This window comes from Babylonia areolata, chromosome 21 (assembly GCF_041734735.1).
Source record: "Babylonia areolata isolate BAREFJ2019XMU chromosome 21, ASM4173473v1, whole genome shotgun sequence".
In the NCBI taxonomy this organism is placed as follows: domain Eukaryota; kingdom Metazoa; phylum Mollusca; class Gastropoda; order Neogastropoda; family Buccinidae; genus Babylonia; species Babylonia areolata.
Genome location: NC_134896.1, coordinates 41,961,580 through 41,978,496, shown reverse-complemented (window position 1 = coordinate 41,978,496; position 16,917 = coordinate 41,961,580). Strand labels below are relative to the sequence as shown.

General features: G+C 41.2%; 2 protein-coding genes across 6 annotated transcripts in view; one reads left to right on the top strand and one right to left on the bottom strand.

Annotated features, from left to right (window-relative positions):
- LOC143296525 (thioredoxin domain-containing protein 16-like) overlaps positions 1-16,917 on the top strand; it is a 390,867-nt gene that overhangs the window by 266,830 nt on the left and 107,120 nt on the right. The window lies entirely within an intron of this gene.
- LOC143296371 (kinesin-like protein KIF16B) overlaps positions 1-16,917 on the bottom strand; it is an 80,601-nt gene that overhangs the window by 24,163 nt on the left and 39,521 nt on the right. For 3 of the 5 annotated variants that reach the window (XR_013057135.1, XR_013057136.1, XM_076608243.1), the window contains exons 20-27: positions 16,698-16,780; positions 15,499-15,620; positions 13,262-13,291; positions 7,595-7,648; positions 4,072-4,216; positions 2,584-2,685; positions 2,029-2,190; positions 255-1,066 (exon numbers count right to left, since the gene is read on the bottom strand). Coding sequence is in view for 3 of the 5 variants with exons in the window: in XM_076608243.1 (XP_076464358.1) it covers positions 255-1,066; positions 2,029-2,190; positions 2,584-2,685; positions 4,072-4,216; positions 7,595-7,648; positions 13,262-13,291; positions 15,499-15,620; positions 16,698-16,780 (1,510 nt within the window). In the remaining 2 variants the exon portion in view is untranslated. Of the gene's footprint in view, positions 1-254; positions 1,067-2,028; positions 2,191-2,583; positions 2,686-4,071; positions 4,217-7,594; positions 7,649-13,261; positions 13,292-13,314; positions 13,333-15,498; positions 15,621-16,697; positions 16,781-16,917 lie in introns of all 5 variants that reach the window. The other 2 variants (XM_076608244.1, XM_076608245.1) reach the window with 2 other exon arrangements.

The window sequence follows — 16,917 nt, the reverse complement described above, 5'->3', positions numbered from 1 at the left end:
GGGTCACTAGTCACACTACTAGTACAAGAAATCATGTTACCCTTCATAGAGTGTCATCTGACCTCAGAGATTAATGTTCCAAATTGCTTGAAATCATAAAAAAAAACCTCTTTGAATATCACCACATCTTATACTTGTGTGTGCATCTGTGAGTGTGTGTGTGTGTCCCCATGCATAAATGTAAGTGTTTGCGTGTGAACCTATGCTCAATGAAAATGCATGCACATACGGGTGTACGCGTTGCTCAGCCTCACCTTTGCTTTTCATCCTTTATTTTCTGCATCTCACGGTCACTCCACTCCTGAATGTCTTTCAGCCTGTCCTCAAGCTCCTTCTCCCTCTGTGTCTTCTCCTCCTCAGCCATCTTGCGTTCCTTCTGTTTCTTCTCCTTGACGCCCATCAGCTTCTTCTGCTCCTCCTGGAGGTCACCGATCTGTTTCTGCACGTCCTCCTCCAAACTCTTCAGCAGCCGGTCCACACCAAAGCTTTTCTCTTGCTGCGTCTGGATCTCCGACAGCTTCAATTCGGATTGCACGAACAGGGAGTCGATTTCCTTGCTGTGCTGCCGGAGCAAGTCGTCACGCTTCTTTTCTGCCGCGGAGAGTTCATTTTCTTTCTGCTGGGTCCACTTCTCCATCTCTCCCTCCACTCTCTCCATCTCTTTCTGCTGAGTGGTGGCAATCTTTTCCTCCTCCTCCTTCAACAGGATGCGAGCCTGCAGCAGCTGCTCTTTGTGGTTCTCACACTCCATCCTCTCCTGGTCGCTGGCGAAGCGGCCCTGGGACAGTTTCTGGTCCACAGCACTCTCCTGCTCCGTCAGGTCCTGCCAGGCCTCTTCAATGCGGTAGTTCTCCTCACTCAGGCTGTCCAGGATCCCCTTCCACTCAGCGTTCTTCGTCTGGTCCAGCTTGGTGTACTGTTCACGCAGCTGTGATTCGGCCTGTGTCAGCTGGCTGTAGGTGGCCTGCAGCTGAGGGTCCTGTGCCAGCAGGGTCTCTCTCCGCTCCTTGATCTCTCCACGCACCGCTGTCAGCTCCGACTTCAGGGCCTCCGTGCGCTCTTCCTCCTGTCACAGAGAGAGCCTTCATCGTCAATGGAGTCTTCAACAAAAGTACCCCAGTACAAAATGATCGTGCTGTGTGGTGCAGTGTCAAAGTTCATGCTTGACAGCATTCTATCAAACAGACCTGTTTAAATAGTTGATTGTTCCAATACTGACAACTGGTGTCAAGTTATACAGGCTCTGTTCCAGTAACTCTCACCAAAAATCAGATCCATATCAGACTTTCCAAAAACAGCTAACTTCATAAGATAAAATGAAACGATATCATGAGTGGAGGTGGGTTGATTCAGAAGACTGAGGTTTAACAAAAGAGGGACAAGGCACAGAGAACTCTACAGTGTGCTGAGCTTCTCTCATGGACCTGCACAAGGCATGCAGCAGCACAGAACCTGACTGCATTCTCTGCACACAGTGGCCACACTGCCATGCGGGGACTCCTCAGAGTGTCTCCAACACACACACGAAAAGAAAGAGTTCCAAGACATGTATCAGAGAAAATGACCTGAACATCTGCAGGAGACTCAAGTAAAGAAGAGTGTTTGAAGAAAAAGCAAAACAAAAAAAACATCAGATAAAACCTTGTTACGAAACAGAGATAAGAAAAGAAGCAGTGAAAGGGTTACTGTCATCACCAAGGCCTTCATATCATACATCATATCACATCATATCATAACGTATCAAATCGTATCATATCATATACTGTATCGTATTATATTGTATCATATTGTATCATATCATATAGTGTCATATCATATAACATCATATCATACGATATCATATCATATCGTGTCATATCAAATCATATCGTATCGTATCATATCGTATCGTATCGCATTGTATCATATCATATATCATGTCATAGCATATCGTATCGTATCGTATCATATCGTATCTACAGACACTGTCACCACCCAGGCCTTCACTCCGTGCTCTGTGAAACTCAACACAGCTGCAGTCGTCCTGACCTTCTGTTTTTCTTCCTGCAGGGCCTTGCGGCGATGTCCACTCTCTTCCTGCAGCGCCGAGATTTGAACCTGACGTGACGCCAGCTGCTGGTCCACTTGGCTCAGTGCCAACTCCATGCTGGAATCGGCCGCTGCGTGGTGCGAGTCAAGGTCGTGCAGCTCCTGAAACAATTCAGGGTCAAGGAATTATATGCATTTTGCGGCAAATGTATGTCGCAACTGTTAACTGCTTGTTACTGTAGGAGAATGTGAAAAATGAGAGCAATGAAAACAACAACAAACAATTGTACTTTGCAAGGAAATAAGCTGGTGGTGACAGAAAATGCTGAAGCCCAGATTAAGTGTTGTGGTGAGAGGTAAAACAGACATCTACACCAGCCCACACCATGTGCGTGTGTGTGTGTGTGTGTGAATGTGTGTGTGTTTCCTGTGTAAGCGTGTGCATGTGTGTGTGTTTGTATGCATGCATGCGTGCATGCATGTTGAGCGCACACATGTTGTATGCATGTGTGTTGTGCGTGTGCATGCAGCAGTGCAGACAGACATGTCACTGACCTTCAGCAGCTGTTCCTTCATCTGGCGTGTCTCCATCAGCTGGGTCTGCTCCTGCTCCTCCAGCCTCTGCAGGGCCTCCTCTATCGACTTGGCCGGTGACATCTGACACCACAAAGCACACCACTCACATCCTCTATCCACTTGGCCGGTGACATCTGACACCACAAAGCACATCACTCACATCCTCTATCCACTTGGCCGGTGACATCTGACACCACAAAGCACATCACTCACATCCTCTATCGACTTGGCTGGTGACATCTGACACCACAAAGCACATCACTCACATCCTCTATCCACTTGGCCGCTGACATCTGACACCACAAAGCACATCACTCACATCCTCTATCCACTTGGCCACTGACATCTGACACCACAAAGCACACCACTCACATCCTCTATCCACTTGGCCGGTGACATCTGACACCACAAAGCACACCACTCACATCCTCTATCCACTTGGCCGGTGACATCTGACACCACAAAGCACACCACTCACATCCTCTATCGACTTGGCCGGTGACATCTGACACCACAAAGCACACCACTCACATCCTCTATCCACTTGGCCGGTGACATCTGACACCACAAAGCACACCACTCACATCCTCTATCCACTTGGCCGGTGACATCTGACATCTTTCCCTCTTTTATATTCCCGTTTAAACAAACATCCACAGTGGATCCACTAGTGATCTTCAACTTGTCCTGTAGATCACACACACACACACACACACACACACACACACACACACACACACACACACACACACACACACACACACACACACACACACACACACACACACACACACACAGACAGACACTTGCAGACTACACATCGAACACTTTAGTCCATACAACCCTCAAAAAAAACCCAGCAAGCTCCCATGCCATACTGGTGCGGAAAAACACAGAAAATATACAGTTTTTCCTCCAAATTTCATGTGGACACATCCAAAAACACTGTAGGAGTTAGTTCCCTTTCTTTGCGGCGTAAGCACATGTAGGAAGGTGAAAACTGATTCAAGGAGAGGCGCAGGGCTCAATGACTTAACCACTGGGCTGTTTTGTCTGACCCCACTCTAAGTGAAGAGACGTAAAATCGATGAACAACAACACAACACTGGGCTGTTGGGCCCACCAGGTCCTGCAGTGACTCTTCTTCTTCATTTGTGGGCTGCATGCAACTCCTATGTTCCCTCATATGTACACGAGTGGGCATTTACGTGTATGACCATTTTTACACCACCATGTAGGCAACCATACTCTATTTTTGGGAGTGTGCATGCTGGGTATGTTCTTGTTTCCATAACCCACCAAATGCTGATATGGATTACAGGATATTCAACGTGCGTATTTGATCTTCTGCTTGCGTATACACACAAAGGGGGTTCAGGTATAAGCTGGTCTGCACAGATCGGAAAAACCTCCACCGTTTATCCACCACGTGCCAATACCGAGACTTGAACCCAGGAGTGACTCAACTGTTTCCCTGATGACGGTCATCTTGTCCTGGAGGTCTGCCACCTGCTGCTCCTTGGTCTTCAGCTCCTCCTCCAGCTGGCTCTGCTGGGTCTGCCACCCCCGCTCCTTCTGCCGGTGTCGCTCCTCCAGGTCCTCTATCTCCTGTCTGACTCACACACAGACGCATGCACCCACACACACACACACAGACGCACACACAGACGCACACACACACCCACCCACCCACACACACAGAAATGCATTCACACAAATTCACATACAAACACACATTCAACATTATTCTTTTCAGACATTTTTGTACTATGTTTTCTTTTCTTTTCTTTTTTTCTTTTTTTTTTTAATTCCTTCCTTCATACACTGTCATTCAGATAATTGTGTATGTGGGCATGTGTGTGTGTGTGTGGAGGGGTGGCGTGTGTGTGTGTGTGTGTGTGTGTATGTGTAAGCATGTACATGTGTGTGTCAGTGCAAGTGTGTGTGTCCTGTTAATACTTCCCCTCCCTGTCCCTCCTTTTCACCCTCCCCAAAATAATCCTAAAATTAAAAAAAAAAAACAACCAGTAATAGTCCTAACAGTTATTAACAACAACCAGTAATAGTCCCAACACAACAACCAGTAATAGTCCCAACACAACAACCAGTAATAGTCCCAACACAACAACCAGTAATAGTCCCAACACAACAACCAGTAATAGTCCCAACAGTTAATAACAACAACCAGTAATAGTCCCAACACAACAACCAGTAATAGTCCCAACACAACAACCAGTAATAGTCCCAAAAGTTAATAACAACAACCAGTAATAGTCCCAACAGTTATCAACAACCAGTAATAGTCCCAACAGTTATCAACAACCAGTAATAGTCCCAACACAACAACCAGTAATAGTCCCAACAGTTAATAACAACCAGTAATAGTCCCAACAGTTATCAACAACCAGTAATAGTCCTAACACAACAACCAGTAATAGTCCCAACAGTTAATAACAACAACCAGTAATAGTCCCAACAGTTAATAACAACAACCAGTAATAGTCCCAACAGTTATAACAACGACCAGTTATAGTCCCAACAGTTATCAACAACTAGTAATAGTCCCAACACAACAACCAGTAATAGTCCCAACAGTTAATAACAACAACCAGTAATAGTCCCAACAGTTATAACAACGACCAGTTATAGTCCCAACAGTTATCAACAGCCAGTAATAGTCCCAACACAACAACCAGTAATAGTCCCAACAGTTATAACAACGACCAGTTATAGTCCCAACAGTTATCAACAACCAGCAATAGTCCCAACAGTTAATAACAACAACCAGTAATAGTCCTAACACCCTAACACAACAACCAGCAATAGTCTCAACAGTTAATAACAACGACCAGTAATAGTCCCAACAGTTAATAACAACAACCAGTAATAGTCCCAACAAAACAACCAGCAATAGTCCTTACAACAACCAGCAATCATACTAACAACAACCAGCAAAAGTCCTAACAACAACCAGCTATAGCCCTAACAACAACCAGCAATAGCCCTGACAACAACCAGCAATAGCCCTGACAACAACCAGCAATAGTCCTGACAACAACCAGCAATAGCCCTGACAACAACCAGCAACTGTCCTAACAACAACCAGCAATAGCCCTGACAACAACCAGCAACTGTCCTAACAACAACCAGCAATAGTCCTGACAACAACCAGCAATAGTCCTAACAACAACCAGCAACTGTCCTAACAACAACCAGCAACAGTCCTGACAACAACCAGCAATAGTCCTGACAACAACCAACAACTGTCCTAACAACAACCAGCAACAACCCTGACAACAACCAGCAATAGTCCTGACAATAACCAGCAACTGTCCTAACAACAACCAGCAATAGTCTGACAACATATAGTCCTGACAACAACCAGCAACTGTCCTAACAACAACCAGCAATAGTCCTGACAACAACTAGCAACTGTCCTAACAACAACCAGCAATAGTCCTGACAACAACCAGCAACTGTCCTGACAACAACCAGCAACTGTCCTAACAACAACCAGCAACAGTCCTGACAACAACCAGCAACAGTCCTGACAACAACCAGCAACTGTCCTAACAACAACCAGCAATAGTCCTGACAACAACCAGCAACTGTCCTGACAACAACCAACAATAGCCCTGACAACAACCAGCAACTGTCCTGACAACAACCAGCAATAGCCCTGACAACAACCAGCAACTGTCCTAACAACAACCAGCAACTGTCCTAACAACAACCAGCAATAGCCCTGACAACAACCAGCAACTGTCCTAACAACAACCAGCAACTGTCCTGACAACAACCAGCAATAGCCCTAACAACAACCAACAACTGTCCTGACAACAACCAGCAACAGTCCTAACAACAACCAGCAACAGTCCTAACAACAACCAGCAACAGTCCTAACAACAACCAGCAACTGTCCTAACAGTTTCAGTTTCACTTTCTCAAGGAGGCGTCACTGCGTTCGGACAAATCCATACACGCTACACCACATCTGTTGAGCAGATGCCTGACCAGCAGCATAACCCAACGCGCTTAGTCAGGCCTTGAGTGCATGCTTACATATTTGTGTACCTATGAAAGTGGATTTCATTTTACGTAATTTCGCCAGAGGACAACACTCTCGTTGCCATGGGTTCTTTTTCAGTGCGCCAAGTGCGTGCTGCACACGGGACCTCGGTTTATCGTCTCATCTGAAAGACTAGACGCTCAGTTTGATTTTCCAGTCAAACTTAGGAGAAAGGGCGAGAGCGGGATTCGAACCCACACCCTCACGGACTCTCTGTATTGGCAGCTGATCGTCTTAACCATTCTGCCACCTTCCTGTCCTAACAACAACCAGCAACAGTCCTGACAACAACCAGCAACTGTCCTGACAACAACCAGCAATAGCCCTGACAACAACCAGCAACAGTCCTGACAACAACCAGCAACTGTCCTGACAACAACCAACAACAGTCCTAACAACAACCAGCAACAGTCCTAACAACAACCAGCAACAGTCCTAACAACAACCAGCAACAGTCCTGACAACAACCAGCAATAGTCCTGACAACAACCAGCAATAGTCCTGACAACAACCAGCAACAGTCCTGACAACAACCAGCAACTGTCCTGACAACAACCAGCAACAGTCCTGACAACAACCAGCAACAGTCCTAACAACAACCAGCAACTGTCCTGACAACAACCAACAACAGTCCTAACAACAACCAGCAACAGTCCTGACAACAACCAGCAACAGTCCTAACAACAACCAGCAACTGTCCTGACAACAACCAGCAACAGTCCTGACAACAACCAGCAACTGTCCTGACAACAACCAGCAACAGTCCTAACAACAACCAGCAATAGCCCTGACAACAACCAACAACTGTCCTGACAACAACCAGCAACAGTCCTGACAACAACCAGCAACAGTCCTGACAACAACCAGCAACAGTCCTGACAACAACCAGCAACTGTCCTGACAACAACCAACACAACTCACCTCCTGGTGTCCAGCATCTCCTGTTCTTCTCTGTGAGTCTCTTCAAACTCCCAGCTGAAAGCAATATTTCTTGATTCTTGAAAAGGGAAAAAATGTGATTAACTAGAGCACAAAGCTGCTAAAAAGCATACTTTCACATAAAAAAATAATAATCAAACAAAAAATAATAACAACTTCCTCACCCCTTCCTTTATTTTCAACCAAAATATGCAACAAGGAAAGGACAAGCCAAGTATCAAGAACTACAACAAATATTTGCTAAATTCTGCAATTCAGATCCAGAAAACAAAACAAACATTCAATGTGAACGCAACACAAACCAGTGTAAAACATTATCATCGGTGAAAAAAAAATGTGTGGCCAAAGAAGAACACTCCGGTTTTTAACCCTTCTCATGGCTTTCCAGTCTGACCGCACAGTGACTACGCAACGTTTACTGGAGACAGTCAGCCAGTGAACTGATTTGTCTGTAACAACTGAAAAGAACAGAAACAGGTAGAACACCCAGGAATATTCCATACACACAAAGCAAAATTACAAGCTGTTATATCACATACACAGAAAACGCGAAAGGTACTGTGTATCAAAACAAAAATGGGGACAATTAATACTGTGCCCCGCACTGTAAGAAATTTGAATTAGAAGACTAACAGTTTTATCATTTCAAATTAAAACTATATTGCCATGCTACACACACATGCATGCCCGCAAGCACGCTCACACACACACATGCACGCACACACACACACACTTTCTAAACTGGTTTTTACCACACTGCACTTCACAATTTTTCCTATATGAAATAAACATTCTTTGAAAATAGGATAAAATTTTCCTCTTCATTCTTAAATTCAATTTACACCATTAAACTTCTGTGAATGTGGCCAAACTGTGAAGAAATTTTTACCAGATAACTTCTCTAATTACAAAGATGATGATGATGATAATAATAATAATACTAATAACAATAATAATGATGATAATAATAATAATAATAATAATAATGATGACGATGATAATGATAATGATAATAATAATAACAGAATGGAGTTTGATATCCATCCATGTGTAAGTGACTAACCATTTCTCACTGATGCCTACACAGACACACATGTGTGGTCAGACCAATATATAACTTTTTATTATTTTTTTACATAAACAAGCAAGCATGGGAGAGAGAAAGACAGACAGACAGAGAGACAGAGACAGAGAGACTGACAGACAGACAGAGAGACAGAGACAGACAGACTGACAGACAGACAGACAGACAGAGACAGACAGACTGACAGACAGACAGAATATGGTGCAAGGTGAGCGCACCATCGTGATATATAAAACAATACACACCTACACTAACTGTGCTCAAAAGAAAGACAGATTAAAGCATGACTTCCAAGTCAGTGATGCCTACTGAGTCAATTGTACACTGGCACTCGGGTAAATCAAAGCAACAGATGACAAAAATCCAGAAGCAAAAACGCATGCTTGGACACATGTTTCCTTTCAAGATGAATCCTTTGCTCCATTTCAGTGGCATTACTTCCACATCACTCATCCCAAGTCCCGAAATACAGCCTCAGCACCAGCAGTCCCAACACAACTGGGTCGCCAGGAAGCATCACACAAGAGGAGGCCCTGCATGCTGTTGAGTCATTGTGGTGGTGTTCATTAGTGCCTGTGTGTTCTGGTTCAACATACACAGGACACCACGTAAGGCCTTTACTGATGGCAATGATTGCTCAGCAACAAGGACAGGCTGAGTGAACGTCCCCTCCAGAGTGTAAACTGCAGGTGCTAATCTTTTGAATGAGACCATACGATGTCAGGTCTCATTTGCAGCGCACACCTTGCCTACATAAAATAACCCCTAGCAACAAACTTTTTTTCCATGTAAAATCCTGTAGAAAAATCCACATTGATATATACAACAAAACGTGTAGACAGAGAGAATTTCTCTTTCTGAGATGATAAAGTATTCTGTAATCTGTGTATAAGCAACAAAAAAACTGATGGCTCTAAATTGAAAGGACACACTTTCCCCAAGGTAAGCAACCTGAATTTAACAAAAAAATTAATCAGTTGAGACTGAAATATAAAACAAGGAAATTCAACTGTACCTGACAGAGAAAGGGTTAAAAGAAATCTCAAACAGAGATGGTATCAACATCTGACATGTGATGGTGAAGTATTCATAGTACAGATGGTGTCTGGGAGTGGAAGTCAGCTTTTAACCACTTTGCCATGTTGAATGTCCTTCAGGCTATAGTGCTGAAGGCATCAATCAGTCTTCACCTGACACAAGATCGTTCCGCATGGCTTGACACTGGTGTGAGGTCAGCTGTGTCCAGGTATGTTTGTGTGTGTGTGTGTGTGTGTGTGTGTGTGTGTGTGCGTCTGTGTGTTATCATATTTTGTTTTGTTTTCAACAAATACCAAGTTGATCAACTAAAACCAACAGTAACCTCTAAAATGCTTTCCATTGGAGCTTTGATACAGACCATGAAAAGTGAAAACATTTGTACCACTGAGCAATGAAGTGTGGACACATACAGATTTTCAAACAAATTATCAAAAACTAAATTTATGAAAGGTTTGTGTGTGTGTGTGTGTGTGTGTGTGTGTGTGTGTGTGTGTGTGTGTGTGTGTGTTTAAAAGCATGTGTGTGTGTATGTGCGCTCGCATGCATGCATGTGTGGGCGGGGGGGTGTAAGTGTGGGTGTGTTTGTGCATCTGTGTGTATGTCCATACGAAATATACTACAAATATGCAATGTGCATATCTATGTATGTGTGAGTTTGTCTTACAGGCAGATGGACAAAAAGAAAAAAAAAGAAACATAATGAAAAACCACCAAAAAGTGAAGAGTCTCAAAGTGGGAACAAAAGTATCCAAATTAAGAAAAGGACACAAGAAAGGTAGGTATCCATTAGTTGTGAAAATTAATGGAATAAAAATCAACAACAAAAGTTGAGAGAATGTTAAGAACACAACAGAACTGTCAGTACAAAGAAAAGTACAACAATTTAATATGTCAAACAAAAAACTAAAGAAAAACAAAAGAAAAGGAAAAAAAAGCAAAGAAAACCAAAAGAACATTACAGAAATGAGGTGAATCAAACAATTTACAATTCAACCCCATGCAATAAACTTTACATTATTTTTCATCCCTTTTATATCAGAACACATGGCATTTCTCCCCCATGTCCAAAGCAACGATAACAATGTCACTCGCATAACAATATCATTTTCAAATGAATGTTCTTTGATTAAGTAAAAGAAGTAATTACACATAAAAATAATCTATCAGCTAATCACAGAGAGCAGCTAAAATATAAATATGTATTGAAGAAACTGGTGCAGTGGAGCAAACGAATTATGAGTAGTTCTTATATCGCGCAATTCTTAAAAACAACTCAAACACACGAGCACACACACGCTCGCACGCACGCATACATGCAAGCACGCACACACACACCATCATATCAATGTAATAAACACAGTACAAATACAAGCAAACACACATGCACACAAATCAGACACTGACAGCAAGAGCAAAGCACGTGAAGTCCATGACTCAAGGACTGGAAAAAGCATTCCCAGAGAGAGAAAATTCTGAGAAAAATTAAATAACAAGAGAGGCGAGGCCTTCAAGACTCACTTGTGATACACTTATATAAAAAAAAATCCAAGCTTTTTATGTATTGAGTATAATTTCAAAATGTAATGTTTAAGATGAGAAAGATCAGTTTAAAGCAAATTAAGTCCCCTAGCATTAATTACAGAGTGATTTCCCTTTTTACTCTCTGCACCAAAACATTTGCAAAATAAATAAAACTTCCATGCTTAGCAAAAGAAGTTCCTGTTTGAACGAAAAATGATAATAATGACTGCTCTTGTTGTTGGGTCAGAATATCAGATCAAAGTGCCAAGTTTAGAGAATACAAAAAATATAAATATAACAGTAAATGCAGTTTGCATATAATTAGGCTTCATTTTTTGTGTGTGTGTGTGCCCATCCCAGAGGTGCAATATTGTTTTAAACAAGATGACTGGAAAGAACTGAATTTTTCCTATTTTTATGCTTAATTTGGTGTCAACTGACAAAGTATTTGCAGAGAAAATGTCAATGTTAAAGTTTACCACGGACACACACACACACACACACACACACACATACAACCGAACACCGGGTTAAAACATAGACTCACTTTGTTTACACAAGTGAGTCAAAAAGGGTATCAGGAGGGTCATAGAAGAGAGCACACGTGTGTGCGCACACCCACATGCACACACACAAATGCATGCTCACACACATGCACACACACATGCACGCACACACATACACATACATGCACGCAAGCATACACACACACACATGCACCCACACAAAAACATGTACATGCTTGCACACACGCATACATACATGCACGCATGTGTGCCTACACATGCGCACGCGTGCACACACACACACACACACACACACACACAATCATGTGTTGAGTAAAATCAACATCTGAGTCATTCCATGGAACTTTTTTTTAACAAATGAAAGTGGAAATGCAATGTGTGGAGTGGGGGGAGGGGAAGGGGTTTTTCTGAGAGGGAGGGCGGGGGGTTTGGTGTGTTTTTTCGTAAGTATACAAGCTCCACAAGCTATTATGTGAATTATCACAATGCTCAAATTTCCACACTTTATGTAAGCACAAGCTCACAAGCTGTACAAGCTGATCTATTCAACAATAGCAATGTTCAGTAGTATTCTACACTGTGAAAAAATAACTTTGAAAACTTTGAAAAAAATAATAAACTGTTTCATCTGGGATGTGCTTTACAGGTTACCTTTGAACGCTTCTCTTCATTTCCCAACACATCTTCCTGAATCTGTGTGGTTAGGTCTAGATGAAAGGTGTCTCTGCAGATTCTTGCAGAAACAAACTGCATGCTAGTCTGAATTGTTCCTCTGTGACAATGAAATTAATTTGAGAGGCAGGAAGATGCAGTTCATATAATTCTTTAAAATTATGATGGATGCGTTTCTGATTTCCCTTATGGAGCATAGCTGATCAAATTACACTACAATAACATTGGTTATTCAACCTTACAACACTCCATCCTTTATTTCCCTGGAGAAGAAAAAAAAAAAGATCATTATAAAATGGATTATTTAGCATCACAATCACAATTATGCTATCAAAGTGACATAAGTTAACTCATGCACATGCAAAACAGCAACCAGTGCAGTATGCTCAACATTATTTCAAACAGTAGAGTTGTAAAGACCATGAAATGTATCAATACCACAGTGAACAAACCAACGTGTGTGTGTATGACAGAAAGCAGGTTTCACAGACTTTCTTCAACAGTAAACTTTTCTCTTGGCAGCCAACATCAAATCCATAAATCCAAGGTGTTTCTTTCTTCTTTTTATTTTCAATTCTAAACTGTACTGTACTGCACTTGTGGAAAAACAACAACAAACAACAACAACAAACAAAAACAACAACAACAACAACAAAACACACCTACGATGCTTTATGCATGCCCATGGAAGCATACAAATTCAGGCGAAAGATTAAAAAAAATTAAATAAAATAAAATAAAAACCACAGGAGACTGCAGATAAAAGCCGGCATTCGCAAACAAAGCGAAAAACAAATCACCACTCACATAGCCTGTTCAACCCTTTTTCTGCCATTGCTATACAGAGAGAAAATACTCACATGACCCCCTGCTTTGAGCTGAACACATATTATCACCTCAGTCTTCATTTAAACAACATGAGAGAACACAACAAACACACAGGAAAAGGTGACACTGCCCATACTATTTACACAGTGAATCAGCCATGCAAATTGTATGGAAGCTTGTGAATATACGACAGCTTTCCTTTCCAGCTTATGGAACATGCACAATGACACTATATACATCATTTACACACCAACACATCCACTCACTATTCTCTACAAAACAAAAAAAACCACAAAAATCCCCAACCCCCACACACACCCCAAACTAAACACTCCTGTATCACAAACATTATCTGACTTACTCTCACACTGAACAGTCCAAGAAAAATGTCATCTGACTTCTTTCCACACAATGTAATCAGCACCTTGGAAATACACCCAAGGAAAGATTGCAGTATTTTACAAATATACCTGCTGCAGTGAATGTGACAGCACAGCATAGCCCATGATACTTCACAGAGCACAACAAACGCTTCTGATGATACCAGTCCCTCTCAACTCTTATGGGGAACAATTTGGACATTTTTACAGACACTGTGAATATGTAGGAACAATTTTGACATTTTTGACTTACACTCTGAACTCTTAAGAACAATTTGGACTTCTTTTTTCACTAACACTGAATTTGTAGGAAATTTTGTTAGACATTTTTTACTAACACTGAACTGTTACGTACAATCTGGTCATTTTTTAATAACACTTTGAATTTTTAGACTTTTTTTTAATAACACTGAATTTTAAAGGACAATTTGGACTTGTTATTTTTTGTATACACATTCTGAATTTTTGGGGAAAATTTTGACTTTTCTTTAATAACACTGATTTTTTTAAGAACGATTCTGACATTTTTTCAATAACACTCTGAATTTCTAGGAACAATTTTGACTTCTTTTTTTTAACAAACACTGAATTTTTAGTTACACTTTGGAACTCTTTTTCCGGCAGGAATGTCAGGAATGTCAGACCCCTGCCGGAATCTGCACTAGTTGGGTCACGGTTAAGTATGTGTAATTAAATTTGTTTAATCAAAATCTAATCATGTTCCCGCCCACCTACAGCGGTCAAGTTTATATCAGCGTGATCAGTATGATTTATTCTATTTTATCGTGAAAAGAACGGTTTTGTTGCAGACATTTTGACCATTTTTGTATCTGTCCTGGACTAATCTGTAGTCACCCTGGCATAAAGTATCACTAACGGCACAACTGAGGTCATCATCATTTCACAACAGACCTATGAAGGAGTGTGTTTTTGTGTGTGCTTGAGAGAATGCATGTGTGTTTATGAAAGGGTCAGTGATTTTTATACACGAATGTGTTTTATGATTACTCATAGTGAGTGCACATGTGTACAACAGCATGTCTATAGGCTTTGGAGAGCGTATATTTTAAACAATAAACAGGTTCATAAGCAATCCAAAACAAAAAAAAAACAAAAAAAAAAACCATTCCTTTTTCTGGCAACCATTTGTTTTTTTGTTTTGTTTTTTTTTCCTTTTTTCCCTTTAACAAATCTGAATTTTTAAGAACACTTTGGAATGTTCTTACATTCTGAATTTTTAGGAACAATGGAAATTTTTTACTTACACTCTAAACTTTTAGGAATACTTCGGATTTTCTTATATACACTCTAAATTTTTAGGAACACTTTGGACTTTTTTTCTTTTCTTTTTTTTTTTTTTTTTTTGTTGTAAATACTCAGCATTTTTAGAAACAATGGAAAATTTTTTTACAAATACTCCAAACACACACACACATAAATTCAGATGTTCTTAATAATCAATATACACTGACCTTCAGCTGTTGTCCTTATATTTAAATACTCAGCCAAAAAACTATAAGATCACAGATAAAATCACAGTAATTGTACAAAATGTCTGGATGAATTGCGTAGTTCAATTACATTTTATACATGGATGGGGATAGAGAAAGGGAAAAGACTGACCAAAAAAAAAAAAAAAAACATCTCACATAACACAGACACACAAGAGGAGAAGCTACTACAATATCAACACAGGGAAAAATTAAACAATTTGTCTACCAAAAAAACCACAACAATTTGTGAACAAGACAACACAAACCACCTGGGACAAAAGCAGCCTACAGGTCACTTGTCACAAACAGTGATGACAGCACGGAGACAGGAACACCAACTTACGCTGCAGGGGAATACAGGCTGTCGTTGGACTGATACAGGTCCGCCATGGAGTGGCTCAGCAAAGACGTCCGCGAGTTGCCCAGCACGTGTGAGTTGTTGGACAAGCTCAGCGTTGAATGAGCCTGCAGAAAAAACAAAAACAAAGAATATCACTGCTACTGTTGCTGCTACAAGCAATGCAGTCGGTATTACTATTAGCATTGTTATGAATAAGACTTTCTGACTATACTTGTACTTGAATGATAATCTCCCAAACAATTTTAACTGCACTGCAGCGATGCACTCTACCTGGGGACAGCAGCCCTAATTTCACACACTGGAATATGTTGAGACAGTAGGTACCAGTAGGCCTCCTTCGGTCATGGCTGACCATGGATAGAGTATATCTGACCTAATGTCTAACTGGGCTGTCTGCTTGGACCAAGCAGCATCGCCTGTGAATGTAGAGACCGATGCGAGAGAGACAGTCTGTTGGCTGCCATCCCTTTTCTGCAAGCTCGCTTTTCTGTTGCAGCAGCTGACAGTTTGTTGCGACAAAGACAAATACAATTCCCAATCATTCTACAACATAAATCATCTAGTATGAAAACTTATGTGACATTAACAAATCTGAACGTTAATGACAACATCAATAATTATGCAACACAGATGATTTTGGTATGCAATCTTGAATATCACTTCTGGTACAAATATGATCTGGCATGACACCAGAAATGTCCCATCATGTCAACACAAGTGACTCAGAACGTGACTTGATTTGTCTCCTGCTGACCTGTCAGCTTAGTTAAGAAATGTGGGGCTGCTACATGTTGTCCATCCATTAGACCATATTATAATGTGACAGGGATATGAAGCAGAGCAACTATCACTGTCACTGTTGCTATGAATTAGACTTTCTGACTGCCAGGCTTTACTTAAATATTCATGTTATGGAAATACATGTTTCGCGTTAGTTCTGTATCTGTGGACAAAACACCCCTCACAAGGGGTTTAGGCCAAAACTGAATAAAATCTTGTTTGTTTCATTTTTTGTTTGCACAAGAACCCCACATAAAAAAACTGCAATACTACAATAAAAGAAATAACCAACTTTTCTGGCAATAAATCATTATCAAGGATGCATGACACAATGTTTCATTTCTTCAGCAGACGGTATTTGTTGCAAACAGTGGCATCAATGTTTAGTCAAGTGCACTCACTTTCCTCATCTGCTTCAGTTTCTGAGCTTCAGCAGGGTGGTTGAAGCGAAACATGTTCGTTCTGCCCAGCACCACCACCTCCCCTGAAAACACACAACAATCACCAATGCCAGAGAAAAAAAAGTCAGTAAAATAACAATCAAATTCAATGAAAAACACTAACTGTTCAGTTATGAAAAGTGGAGAACTCGAGAAAAGGAAATTTTTTTCCTAAAATTAT